At 41.6% G+C, this 13,778-nt stretch overlaps 2 protein-coding genes across 2 annotated transcripts; both read left to right on the forward strand.

Annotated features, from left to right (window-relative positions):
- The first annotated feature begins 170 nt into the window (after nt 1-170).
- Nucleotides 171-11,413, forward strand: cops8 (COP9 signalosome subunit 8). The gene is made up of 7 exons (XM_034884949.1): nt 171-385; nt 1,202-1,272; nt 1,969-2,017; nt 3,108-3,240; nt 9,823-9,930; nt 10,113-10,175; nt 11,230-11,413. Exons 1-7 carry the CDS (start codon nt 293-295, stop codon nt 11,307-11,309), a joined length of 597 nt encoding a protein of 198 aa, XP_034740840.1. The 5' UTR covers nt 171-292; the 3' UTR covers nt 11,310-11,413.
- On the forward strand, nt 5,442-7,447 carry trim63b (tripartite motif containing 63b). The gene has a single exon (XM_034884941.1). It carries the CDS (start codon nt 5,789-5,791, stop codon nt 6,851-6,853), a length of 1,065 nt encoding a protein of 354 aa, XP_034740832.1. The 5' UTR covers nt 5,442-5,788; the 3' UTR covers nt 6,854-7,447.
- Nucleotides 11,414-13,778: the final 2,365 nt, after the last annotated feature.

Here is a 13,778-nt window from a genome sequence, read left to right on the forward strand (position 1 = left end):
GTAGAACATTTATTCCTTTTATTCTGGTTCTGATGTGTAATGTAGAACATTTATTCCTTTTATTCTGATTCTGATGTGGGAAAAGGGAAAGGGAAATAAGGGAAATTGCTGTTTTACTTGTTGAGAAACTCTCAATAACTGAAAAGGCCCAGACGGTGGCAGCAATGCAACACCGTGGATGCAGTGAAACCTCCAAGGAGAAGAAGAAGATGTACAACAACTTCTTCTTCGTGGGTGTTTCCTCCTCTGTCGTGCTGCTAATCTGCTGTCAGTTTTAGAGAAGAAGTTTCCAATGCAACAGCTAGGCATCAACATGCCTGCTGCTGTGATTATGGAGGAAAATTTCGATAAATTATTAGAGCAGTGTGAATCTCAAGAGCTCGAGGTAAGCACTAAAAAGCGACATATATAGGCTTCTCTTATGTGCTTGCTTGAAGGCTTGTTAGTGGTGTCTCCGACAGTTAGCTAGCCAGCTAGCTATGTAGCCAGCTAACTGTCTGAACTAGCTAGCTAGCTAGCTATGTAGCCAGCTAACTGTCTGAACTAGCTAGCTAGCTAGTTCAGACAGTTCAGGCTTACGGCAGTTTTGGCTAACATTATGGCTAAGAAGCTAGCTTGTTTTCACTAACACTAATTACACTTTCAGGCACTGTTAAACTGACGTAACGTTACGAGTTAGCTTATAAATGAACCAGTTCCGTGCTAATAATGCCAACACATTATTAATATGTGCTAATTTAAACAGTAGCTAGATTTACTCGTGCTCTCTGCTTTAACGTTGGCTATTAGCAGACAGTGAGCTAGCTAGTTAGCTAGCTAAGCTAAGCTAGCCAGACACGTCGTTGTGTTGGTAAACATAGCTTTAGCTGACATTGCTAACTTACCGTACTGTTTTATTTAGGTTTTGATAAAGTAAAAACTATTACTTGGTTCAGTGGGTGGCGTTAGGGGACATTTTAACTGACTAATACCTTTTTATTTAAAAGTATTATTGTAAGGTAGCAATGCTATAACGTTAGCAGAAACTAAGATAAAATAACAACTGACTGGATGGACAATGTTAGCTAGCTGTTGCTAATGTCTATTAGCGACTAATCATTAGCTACAATACCAACATGGGCTGGTTAGGGAAATAATAGCTTGGTTGTCTTCTACTATTTAGCTTCTGACTGTAACCCCACGCATGCTTTGTGTTGAACAGGCTCCAGGAGGCATCGCAACACCGCAGGTGTACGCTCAGTTACTGGCTCTCTATTTACTTCATAATGATATGTAAGTCTACAGCGTGTCTGTCTTATTTATTCATAATGATATGTAAGTCTACAGCGTGTCTGTCTTATTTATTCATAATGATATGTAAGTCTACAGCGTGTCTGTCTTATTTATTCATAATGATATGTAAGTCTACAGCGTGTCTGTCTTATTTATTCATAATGATATGTAAGTCTACAGCGTGTCTGTCTTATTTATTCATAATGATATGTAAGTCTACAGCGTGTCTGTCTTATTTATTCATAATGATATGTAAGTCTACAGCGTGTCTGTCTTATTTATTCATAATGATATGTAAGTCTACAGCGTGTCTGTTTCTGCAGCTGTTAACATTACAACAGTGTTTTATTAGGCATGAGCTCATTTGCTTTCAGATTTTTACTTCATAGTTTACACATTTTTTCCATTTCTGTTCTTAAATTCAAAGGAAATGACTATAAAAGTATCTCTAATTTCAAAATATCAGTTTATCGAAAGTTTTTTTCTCTGTAGCCTTCTGTGCTTTGACTTTTTGTTGCATACAGTATATACTGCATGGATAGCTGTACAAATGCTAAATGTATTTTTGGAATTGTTGTGTGTGTGTGTGTGTGTCTGGCAAACTCCAACAGGTACCACTGCTAACCCCGTGTTTTTATATTTCTCCCTGCAACTTCCTTCTGTTACTTGTCTCACCTGGTGATGTCGTTCCAACAGGAACAATGGCAGGTATCTCTGGAAACGGATACCCCAAGCAATCAAATCGGTAAGCAACATAAAACAAGATAAAACATATAGAGAGACAGTGCTAAGGACTAACCGTCACACATTGCCTTACGTGTACTGTTTTGTGTGATCGTTACCATAGCTACCAATTTAAAACTCGTATATACCGTTAATATCATTTACCTGTTGTTGTTGTTGTTGTTGTTACTCTGATTTTAACTTGACTGTAGATCTGCACGATACGGGGGGGAAATATGAATTACCATTTTTTTTTTAATTCTTTTTCAGCTTTTATCACCATTCTCTGCCATGTTTTTTGTTTTTTTCTCTGACAAAACAAAACGGCGGTACCAAACATAGATTTTTTGTAAACATAGAGACTTCATAAAGAGAAGGGAGAGCATCGCAGCGCTTGGGAGCGCTCTAAATCCTATTTCATACAGTCTACGTTCAAAACTCACGGAAGGAAAAAGTAGCGTTTGTGATGCAGTCAACTCGTAAAATTAAGAGAATGAGAGTCATTAAAAAAGTAATACAAAATAAAAGTCATTAAAAAATTGAATTCCAAGCAGGTGAATCGAGATGTGGATGTTTTACTGATTTATTGTGCGGGCCTACTTGACAGTCAATATAAAGACAAGTCTGAAGAGTAAACTAAGGTGGATGTCCAACACCAGCCAAACTCTTATTAATCAAAGTTAAATGCACCATATTAAATACTTAAATATCTATCCTTGGGTTGTCAGATTGCATAAATGCTGGCAATGCATAACCATGGAAAATGTAACAATCATTACTGTCACTTCAGATTCTGCCTGCTGAATATAATAATAACAACAATAATAATAATAATAATGTTATCAATCAGATCACAATCCCCTGTTTAATTGGCTCTCAGATTGTATAAAATAAAAAGCCTCATCTTACCTACTCGCGATACTATTTGATGTTTTAATACGCGTTTTAAATGGACAGTACAGTTAAAAAAAAAAAGAAAGAATGTAACCGCTGTGATTCAATACCCTTTATATTTGGGTGTGACTGGTATTTACAGCAGCATGACAACAACTGCCTTGTCAAGTGTAGCATACCAAAACTTCTTGACGTGCTTTTCCACTTGTTGTGTGCAGGCTAATCCTGAATTAGCATCTATTTGGGCTGTTGGCCAACGCATTTGGCAGCGAGACTTTCCAGGGATCTACACAACCATAGCAGCGTACCAGTGGTCTGAGAACATCCTTCCGGTCATGGAGGCTCTTCGAGGTAACAACAAAAACGATGCCTTATCTGACCTTTGACTTTCCTTCCTTTGTGTCTCATTTATCTATTTTAAACTAAATGATATTTACAGTGGGGAGAACAGGTATTTGATCCACTGCCGATTTTGCAGGTTTTCCTACTAATAAAGCATGTAGAGGTCTAGTTTAATCATAGGAACACTTCAACTGTGAGAGACGCAATCTAAAACAAACATCCAGAAAATCACTTTGTACATTTTTTAAATAATTAATTTGCATTTTATTGCATGACATAAGTATTTGATCACCTACCAACCAGAAGGGATTCGGCTCTCACAGACCTGTTAGTTTTTCTTTAAGAATTCCTCCAGTTCTCCAGGTATCACCTTTTATTAACTGCACCTGTAAGAGCATCGAAGATGGATCGTGGTCTTCCAACATGACAACGACCTGAACCACACAGCCAGGCCACTAAGGAGAGGCTCCGTAAGAAGCATCTCAAGGTCCTGGAGTGGCCCAGCCAGTCTCCAGACCTGAACCCAATAGAAAGTCTTTGGAGGGAGCTGAGAGTCCGTATTGCCCGGCAACAGCCCCAAAACCTGAAGGATCTGGAGAAGGTCTGTGTGGAGGAGTGGGCCATAATCCCTAATGCAGTGTGTGCAAACCTGGTCCAGAACTACAGGAAACGTTTGAACTCTGGAATTACAAACTAAGGTTTCTGGAGCAAATATTAAGTTCTGCTTTTCTGAAGGTTTAAATACTTATGTCATGCAGTAAAATGCAAATTAATTATTTAAAAATTGTACACTGTGATTTTCTGTGTTTTTGTTTGATATTCTGTCTCTCACAGTTGAAGTGTACCTATCATTACAACTACAGACCTCTACATGCTCAGTAAAATCAGCAGTGGATCAAATACTTGTTCTCTCCACTGTCCATGTTTTACATATTGGCTAAACTGGTTTAAACTGCTTCAAGAAGATTTGTAGGTAAGTTGAAGTGAACAAAATAGTTACATTACCTCTGCATAATGTAGAATTACAATGGGCTGAAACCCGTTTTAGTTATGACGCAACCCAGAGGAAGGAATATGTTGGAAAACAAAGCGACTTATTTTGACTGTTTTGACAACTTTTCATATCAAGCATTATGACATATCAGTATCACGAAGGCTTGTAAAGGTGGTTACAACACTCTGCTCTGACTGATGTAACAGTTAATATGTCATAATGTCACAGGTTATCTGAGCATTGCTGTTGTGTCTTGATTTACACGTCACTTCTTACATCAAAAGCCCAATTTTGAAATGATTGCCCCCATGCTGAACATTGTTTGGGCTTCTGTATCATGTGATGGTTCCCTTACGCAAGAGTTTAAGAATAGCTTCTCCCTCATGTTTACCCTACTTCTTGTTTATCCGCCTCTGATGCTTACGTGCACTATCACAAGGCTCTTGGTTATCCGTAGAATTGTTCGGTGGATTGAAATTAGGAGTGTTTGAATCTAGATGCACGCATTGAGGATTGTTTTTGATAAAGCAGTTTTAAATAAAGCAACACATCTTCCTATATTATCTCTATCATAAAGCTCTTATGAGCAAGGAGATTCATATTTACTGTGTGCACTTTCTATTGGCTGTTCGTGCAAAAATAACATTTTGTAGTACATCTAAATAACCAAAATCACAAGCAACTGGCCAGTCTCAATAGCTTATTAGCCATGAGTGTGCTATCAACAAAAGGCTTTAAACTTAGAAGAATAACATCATATGGGCATTTTAAATTGCTAAAACTCAAATTATGTCTTAAAATAATCCAGTTATTTACAGACAGTTAAAAACCCCATCATATATTTATAAAGAAACAGAGCTAGAGCAAAAACACAAGTATGTATTTATATTTGAAATAATTCACCAGCTGCTATTCTTTCTTTTTTTATGTAATGGGTGATTTAATAAAGACCTTATTAGTCATTAAAACTGTCAACTTAGTATTGATTAATACCAGTAATCGATTTAAATTTTTAAGTATATGAATGAAACATTAGTTAATGTGTTTTTTGTAGCAAACAAAACTTTTTATATAAATAGCAAACTAGGTGATTGACAACCAATCACAGGAGATTAAATGACCAAAACAACACAGTTGTCACACGTTGTTGACATTGACTTGTTTACCAATCTCCCTCTAAGTTGGGGCTCCTCATGCCCAGTCACATGGATCCTGGTTGTCTTAGCTCAGTCCACCATGTCTGTTACTGGTAAACGGGAACAAGTGACACAAGAAGCACTGAGTGGGGGGGGGCATTTCTGTGAAAAGACCCCAAGGCAACAAGCAGGCAGGAATGTTCTCTCCGGTTGGTGGAAAGGATCAGATGTCCCCAGCTGTGGGGGGGGCGGGGGGGCTGGTATAAAAGCACCGAGCTGCCAGCTCTCAGCCAGAATAGATGTCAGCATTTCACAAGTGACAGCACACACTAAGGATACGTCTGCAGAGGCTGACCTTTATTTTGAAGGCATCACAGAGTGAAGCTTTTAGTTTTGTGGTCTAACCGTAGGCAGAAACATTTCCATTATGGACGTTCAGAGGACCGGATCTGTGGTCCGACCCCCGAGCCCCATGGATAGCTTTGAGAAGCAGCTGAGCTGCCCGATCTGCCTGGACATGTTCACCAAACCCGTGGTCATCCTGCCCTGCCAGCACAACTTGTGCCGTAGTTGTGCCAGTGACCTCTACGACTCACGCAACCCTTACCGCTTCTCCGGGGGCGTCTTTCGCTGTCCCACCTGCCGTTTCGAGGTCGTGCTCGACCGCCACGGTGTGCACGGGCTCCAGCGTAACCTCCTGGTGGAAAATATCATCGACCTCTACAAGCAGCAGCAAGAAGGCAGCAACAGCGGAAGCACCGACACCACCCTAAAGCCCAAAGAATCCAAAGAGCCGATGTGCCAAGAACACGAGGATGAGAAAATCAACATCTACTGCATGACCTGCCAGATACCTACCTGCTCCATGTGCAAAGTGTTTGGCCAGCATAAGGACTGCGAGGTAGCACCTTTAGCAAGTGTTTACCAGGCCCAGAAGGCTGAACTGAGTAATGCTATCGATACCCTAGTGGCCAGCAATGGCCGCCTGCAGGCCCTGCTCAACCAGATGGACGATGCCTCCCGTGCTGTGCAGGACAATGCTCAGCATGCTAAGCAAGGGCTGGCTGAACGCTTTGACCTGCTGTATGCCGTCTTGGAAGAGCGCAAGGCCATTCTCCTCGAGCAGATCGGTAAAGAGCAGGACGAGAAGGTGGCGGCTCTGCGGGCCCTGGCTCAGCGCTACGGTGAGCGACTGCAGGCCAGCACGGAGCTCACAGACACGGCGGTGAGGGCGTTGGAGCAGGGCGGCGCTGCTGAGTTTCTGTTGGCCTCCAAGGGCCTCATCGCAAAGACCAAAGACGCGGCTAAATGCTCGCTGGGCGAAGAGAGGCCAGAGCCAGGCTTCGAGAAGATGGACCACTTCACGTTGTCGACAGAGCAGGTCGAAGCGGTCCTGGAAAAAATGGACTTTGGCGTGGGTGAAGATGATGAATTTGAGGATGCGGAAGAGGAAGAGGAGGAGGAGGAGGAGGAGGAGGAGGAGGAGGAATAATGAAAGTAGTAACAGACTTCTAGGAAATACTGTAATATGTGATTTTAAAGGTTTTTTGACACAAGTGTTTATGGCAGGGACGGCATTTGATGTTGAAATAAATCCAAGGCTGCGGTGGATATGGGCTGAAATGGCTTGCCCTTTTAAGTGCAATATTTAATTTCAACATCATATTCATACCTTTTCTTTACTTCTTTTTTATACTTTTGTACTTCTAAGCCAGTTAAATTGAGAAATTGGGCTAGATAAATGTAAATATAAAATGTCTGAAGATTTATTACACATTATTTTCCTCATATGTAGCTTAAGGAAATAGTTCTTTGTGTTCTTCTCACTTTGTCTAAGTTTGTGTTGAAATGGTGATCAGCTGATCTGTCTGTGATGGCATGTTGAATAAAGCTGAACGAAGTTAAGCACCTCTTTGCTTTATTGCTAAACTAAAACATGGAGTTTAATTCAAGAAAACAAATGAAGACCCAAAATCATTTTGGCGGTTTAGATTTTCCTTGGACTGCTTTCAACAAAATGTTTCCTAGACTGTTGTTGCTCTTACTTGGCGATAGGCTGTATTTAAAAATAAAAGTCCTTGCCGTGTCCTGTCTGCTTTGCCTTTGCTGGTGAAAAGCGAGGGCTATTTTTAAGAGGTGAGAAATGATAGCGACCCTGGAATAGACTCGAGGAAAGGACAGGCCAGGTCCTGTTTCTCTTCCATAAACCCCCCGTCCTCCCACTCACGGATGTCTTGCTCAGCAGCTTCAGCCCAACTCTGAAGGGTCAGAATAGGAAAGGCCGGTCCAGTTGTCACACAAGTCCGCTCTTCACGGTCAAAAGGCCGTGGTAAAAATACACGTCTGCCTCAGGACCGAGTTACAAAAAGCCCCTGGAGACGAGCGGCTCAGCTGTGTTTGGTGTCATCATTTAGTTTCTGATGGCAGCTAGTTGGATGCAAAAAAAAGTTTTTCCAAATCAAGACAGTTTTATGAAGATTAATTTGTGGTTCGCTTTTAACAGATGGAAGTGTTTTTTGCTGACTAAAGCCGGAAAAAAGAACTTCATCAGTTTCCTTTTGTAATCTTTTACCAATGTTGAAACAACACAATGACAAAACGACAGTACTTCATCAACCAAATCTTCTTTACTTATCCTAGTCTATAAAGAAGGACTTCAAGTATTACTCCACAACCAGAACTTTGATTAAACCATATAAAAATGACACAATTGAGGCACAAACACTGCCTTGCCGTAGTTTTCGAAGTTAATTTCTGCACTTCTTCCGTTACTTTTTGGCCAAATAGAGAGTGAGAGAGAACAGGAAGCCCTTTGGACAGCAGAATGGGAAAGTGCTCTTGAGAAATCTCCAGCCCTCCACTCACAGCTGTCTTCTCTCATCCCGCTTGTTATTGTTACTGCTGCTAGCTGCTGTAACAGATTCGGGGTTGGCTGTTGGTACACATACACCGTTGCTAGGCTATGAAACACCAAAGGCCACAACCTTGAGGCATTTCCGTGATAGCTGCAGGAGCAGCAGCAGATACAAGGTGGTGTGTGTTGTTCCATGCTGCCACTTTAAAGTTATCTCCACAGACCACAGACCCATGTCAGCTCAGGAGATAAATGTGAAAGCTCTGACGTTTTGGAAGCCCAAGTGCCTGCTGATAGACTTCGGTGGTTTGTAGTGTGAGATCTGCACGACATATAACGTCCGTGATTTATCTTAAGCGTGTCTCATTTAACGTGATCTGTTCTCATGTATTCTTCATTATGGAAAATCCTAATTTCATGTTTGTTTTAGCTCATGAGTTCATCATTATCAAATCAGAGGCCACCTTAAAAGAAATGCACCAATTTATTTAAAACCAACCCAGATGCTAGAAGAAATTCAAGGCAGACAACCCAGAGATTTTGCTCAGAAAAGCCTAATTTTAGATAAGTCCCAATCAAACTTGTGTCAGTTGTTTGTGACCGTGTGCTTATTTGGGGTGAGTAGGAGATGGAGGGGTGAGAGGAAGCCACATGAACTCAAACACACAGAATTACAATGAGCAAACCCTAACCTGCGTGGTTGGGATCTCCAGGTTACACACTCATGCTATGGAAGTTGAGACAGTGGTGCCCTGGTCTCATCCTGGTCAGTGTCCCACATAGACCTCATAAAGTGCCTCCATAGCTGACAGGATGATAAGACACCCTGCCAAGGCCATAGTGAAACTAAACCCAACACCCCCAGCATGCATTTCTACACACCTGTAGAGGGACAACACCGCACCGTGACACATTGTGGTGAAACTGTACTGCCTGTTGAATTCTCTTCTCAATTGGGAATTCATTATGTAATTCTTCATGTATATGATATATGCTTAGTTCAATTTTTACTATCTGATCTTATGTGATTTAGTTTTTATAGTATTGTGGCGGTTGTATTTTGGTTCTGTCATATTGTTTTCTTTTAGATGTGCTCTAGTGCAATTTATACAGAATTCTCTGTTTTTATTATTCAGGTTTTAATGACTTGGTAATCACTTGACGGGGGGGGGGGGGGTCATTGATACTTGTGCATTGTCTGCATTGTAGGGTGGATTGTATGTTGAATGTGTGTAAAGTCTCTGTGTTTAATGATGTTTACAGCAGCATTATGTAGTACTGATGCCCAAGACAAATTTCCCTCAGGGGACAATAAAGTTATCTTGATCTTGAAATGAGTTGTGCAACATAGAGTAAAAAAGGCAGACCTAGAGCATTCACTTAACATTTTAGCATAACCTACTCACCTCTGACTGCTAATGATCATAGCAGAGTACTTTTTAAACAGCCCTGTCACGCTCAATCAACTGTTATTCACAGTGTACAACATCTAGTTCTGTTGTAAATAGCACTCTTAAATGTTAAAATAACACGGCCTCATGCACTTTAAATACAACCGGAGTGCAGTTTTTGATATTGAAGTCTCTGTGTCCATGCCTCCTTCACAGAGAGCACCCGGCAGAGGGCGTACAGCCTCGTGGCCCAGGCGTACACTTCCATCGCAGCAGATGATTTTGCCGCCTTTGTGGGATACTCTGTGGAAGAGGCCGTAAAAGGTGAGATACAATGTCCAGGACATGCTATATCATCACTGTTACTGTGTAGAAAGGATTCAAAAGTAAAGTTTAGTCATGCTGTAGCATTCCTACAGTGGTGTAATGCAGCTAATTCCCATCACATAACCATTTAAACCTTTGCTGACGCGGGTGTTTTCTTTCCCCTCCGTCCTGGTCCCTAGGTGTGGTGAGCCAGGGCTGGCAGGCAGACCCCACCACCAGGATGGTGATGCCCAAAAAGCCCGGTAGGTGGCAGTATTGCTTTCTGATCCGTACCCGTCATCCGCCCACAGCTCTGCTGCCCAAACTCCTCCTTTCTCTTCCTTTCTTCCTGCACACACCGTCCTGCTACTCTTCTCCTAGATGAATATTTATAGACACACATAAACATGTTGAAAGCAGGGATTGAAGAGACATTTGAATTTCCATTTTCCTTGAGTCTCTTCAATAGCTTGATAAGAGGTATATTGGACTAGTATTTTTTAACACAATTGTCAGTTTAGTTTATCTTATTAGATTGTACACTTGTCTTTGGTAAAGGCGGGGGGGGCAGGACTCGACGAGCCAAGACTTCTTCCTGTAACTTTTCGAAGGAGTCTAGCGTGTGTAATGTTGAAATACTTAAATTCATTTTTCTTTATTTTCTTTTCTTTTCGACCTTGTCTATTGTCCATAATTCCAAAGGTTCCCCTATCCATTCCCTTTCTGGTCTTCTCCTGGTCTCTGTCCCTTTTATGACTTTCATCACATTTCCCCATCACAGAGTCATGGATTGATCTTTTAAGAGAAACGTGGTGATCCATGCAAAGAGCCAGGGAGGAGGTTTTGGTATGTCCCAAAACATACCAACTGAAGCATCTGCCGCGCACATGTCCAGCTAAACGCTCTAGATCACTCACCATTAGCCCCCCCCCCCCCCCCAGCGCCAATTTTGGGTGAAGAGTGGAAATCGTTCTGTTTGAGATTAATGTAAAAGTGTTGTTATGACCTCCAGGCTGAACGTCTCACATGCACATGGGGGGGACGCTGCAGGTTGGTGGTGTTCACCCGGCGAGCTCAGATGTCAACAGTGTGGTTCACTTAAAACCTGCGACCCGCAGAGTCTGTCTGAGTCCAACACGTGGGCTCTAGCCCCCAAGTTAAAGCTGGAGATGTTAGAAGATGGATAGGACTTGGCACAACAAGGAATCCCCCTCTGACTCAACCTCTCTCTCTCTCTCTCTCTCTCTCTCTCTCTCTCTCTCTCTCTCTCTCTCTCTCTCTCTCTCTCTCTCTCTCTCTCTCTCTCTCTCTCAACAGATCCTCCCCCAGTCTCATTGGTTCCAAACGAGCAGCAGTTGGCCAGACTCACTGACTACGTGGCTTTCCTCGAGAACTGATAACCGGACACAACCACCGCTGATGTTGCTCGCCCGGTACAAAGGGAGAATACAAGTTAGGAGAGACTCTTCCTCCGGTCTGGCTCCCTGATAGAGATGTACCAGAAACACACCCGTCGTCTTGCATGAATGCTGCAAGCTTTTCCCCAAGACCTGCTTATTCATCTTCATCGGCTAATACAGCTTCCCCCGTTTGGAAATCAGATATCTTTCAAACACATTGATGTATTACATATATGTTTTTCTCTCTGCAGCCCACTTGATGGAGAGAATATAGAAGGAGAAATATCTTTCTCATCACTGTCAGTACGTTTTTGTTGCTAACCCACCAGAGCCTTCTCGCACAATAGAAGAACACAAGCTAGTACGCACACCTGGTTCATTCTGATTTAGCACTTAATGGTCATTTTGAAACCTCTTTTGTCAGCTAACAGAAGTCTTGACATGTATTGCTTAGCGTGTGGATTTGAGTTCCAGACTTTATATTTTGACGTTTATGTTTTGACTGGTGAATAAATATTTTGCTATTTCCAATTAAGTATTCTTGTATTTATTTCATGCAAGAGTTTTGTTTTAGGTTTAGTCTTTATGGGCTCAATCAAGGATGTTTAATTATATTTGACGTCCGGGGCTTATGTGTGTCTCATTTATTTCTCATGAAACTACGTTTTCTGTTGTCTTGCAACAACATTTCACATACAAGGGGAATGATGTAATGTTTGAAGAACACATTAATGCTGAGGGACATAAGTCCACAGACCGTACGTCTTCGCCAGCTGTTCATTTCAAATAGTATGGATTGCTTTGGAAGGAGGGGCAGTAACCCCAAGCTTTCATCCCTGAAGCATGGCTGATGACGTTACTGTGACATGCATTCAGTGGCGTGACAGTGTGTGGATATGATGCATCTGGCTGCCATCTGTTCATCAATGCTACATCATACATGTCTGGTTTTCTTAGTTCCCACTACATCCTGTTATGAAGAAGGGTTTGAAACATACGCTGCTTCATCTTTATTTGATCTGCACTAGTTTGCAGTGCCGGACATTTGATGTGATTTAGTGTGAAAGGATGTATGTCCGTTGCTTGCATGTTTGTGGTAGCAAAGAAACTCATTTATTTCATGACATGGTTTGCTTTGTTTTCAAATCGTCTCAAACGACTGCAAACAGACACTCCCATCTTGTTTACATTTCCTGTGTCGGCTCTTCCTCGCATGCCTTGTCGAGGCTGTTTTAGTCGCAATCAAGAATATTTCTTACTGTTTATTTTTCTTTAAATGTTCAGTGAAGAAATGGCCTTTTGCATTTTAAGTATTGCGTTGAATGCACCGTACCGGTTCAGATGTGTGTGTTTACAGTGTGTTTTTGTGTGTTTGCTGTATAAACGTGTTGACTCAGTCCCATGTCCTGGCATGTGTTGAGTCTGCGTTGGCGTCATGTCAGCTCAGCGTGCCAGACTCAGTCAGCACCAGTGTGAACGGGAGAAGGTAACTGACACTGACCCCTCCTCTGTGTCTGTCACAACAGTCCTAAACCTGGACCCAGACGGGCCACCACAGGTCTACTGGACCGATGACATGCGGGGCAGAAGCTGCACAGCCTGCAGTATGTCAGGGCAAAAATAAATGTTACATGTACTGATATGGATGACCTCAACGTGTTTCCAGTGTGAAAGTCAAGAGTAAATTAAGAAGTTAATGTAATAACTGTTTATTACGTTGGCATGATTTGTTTTGGTGAAATGCACAATTAGAGCAAAGTATATAACTCCATAAAGCTGACCTATGTTATTGATATATATATATATTATTATATAATATTTTACACTGGCTGGTGCTTCACCATTTTCCAGTCAGTTCAGTGTGTATGTCTGGTTAGCTCAGCTGGTTAGCATGTGGTGCTAATAATGCAAAGGTTGTGGGTTTGATTCCTGCACATGTCTAAATTACCTTTAGCTAGTTGTGTTCTAGTAATTACAAGTTCCTAGTTTCCCTTCAAAATAACAAATACAATGTTTAGAAAATAGCTTAAATAAATAATAATCTTAATTAATAATAGATGTTATGTTGTTGGTACATTTCTACAAATGTGCATTTAGCTTTATCTGTATTTCTACAGTTGAACTTTTAAATATGTATTTATTCATTTCTGTTCCTCTTAGCCTGTATGTTCATAACAGTGTTGGGCAGTAACACCACTGTTACTGTTACTGTTACTGCCCGTCACCCCTACCAGTACTATAATAGTAATAGTAACACCACATTACTTAGTAATAAGTATTGTGTGAATACAATTAGAAATTCAGCAATTACTTCCTGGTTACTGTGTCCTGAGTTTGATGGCAGGCCGATCAGTTTGGTGAGGCTGTGTTCGTACCACAGACTGTGTGGCAGGGTGTAGCAGGGTGTAGCTGGGTGTAGCAGGGTGTAGCTGGGTGTAGCAGGGTGTAGCAGGGTGTAGCTGGGTG

This window comes from Etheostoma cragini, chromosome 11 (assembly GCF_013103735.1).
Source record: "Etheostoma cragini isolate CJK2018 chromosome 11, CSU_Ecrag_1.0, whole genome shotgun sequence".
Taxonomy (NCBI): domain Eukaryota; kingdom Metazoa; phylum Chordata; class Actinopteri; order Perciformes; family Percidae; genus Etheostoma; species Etheostoma cragini.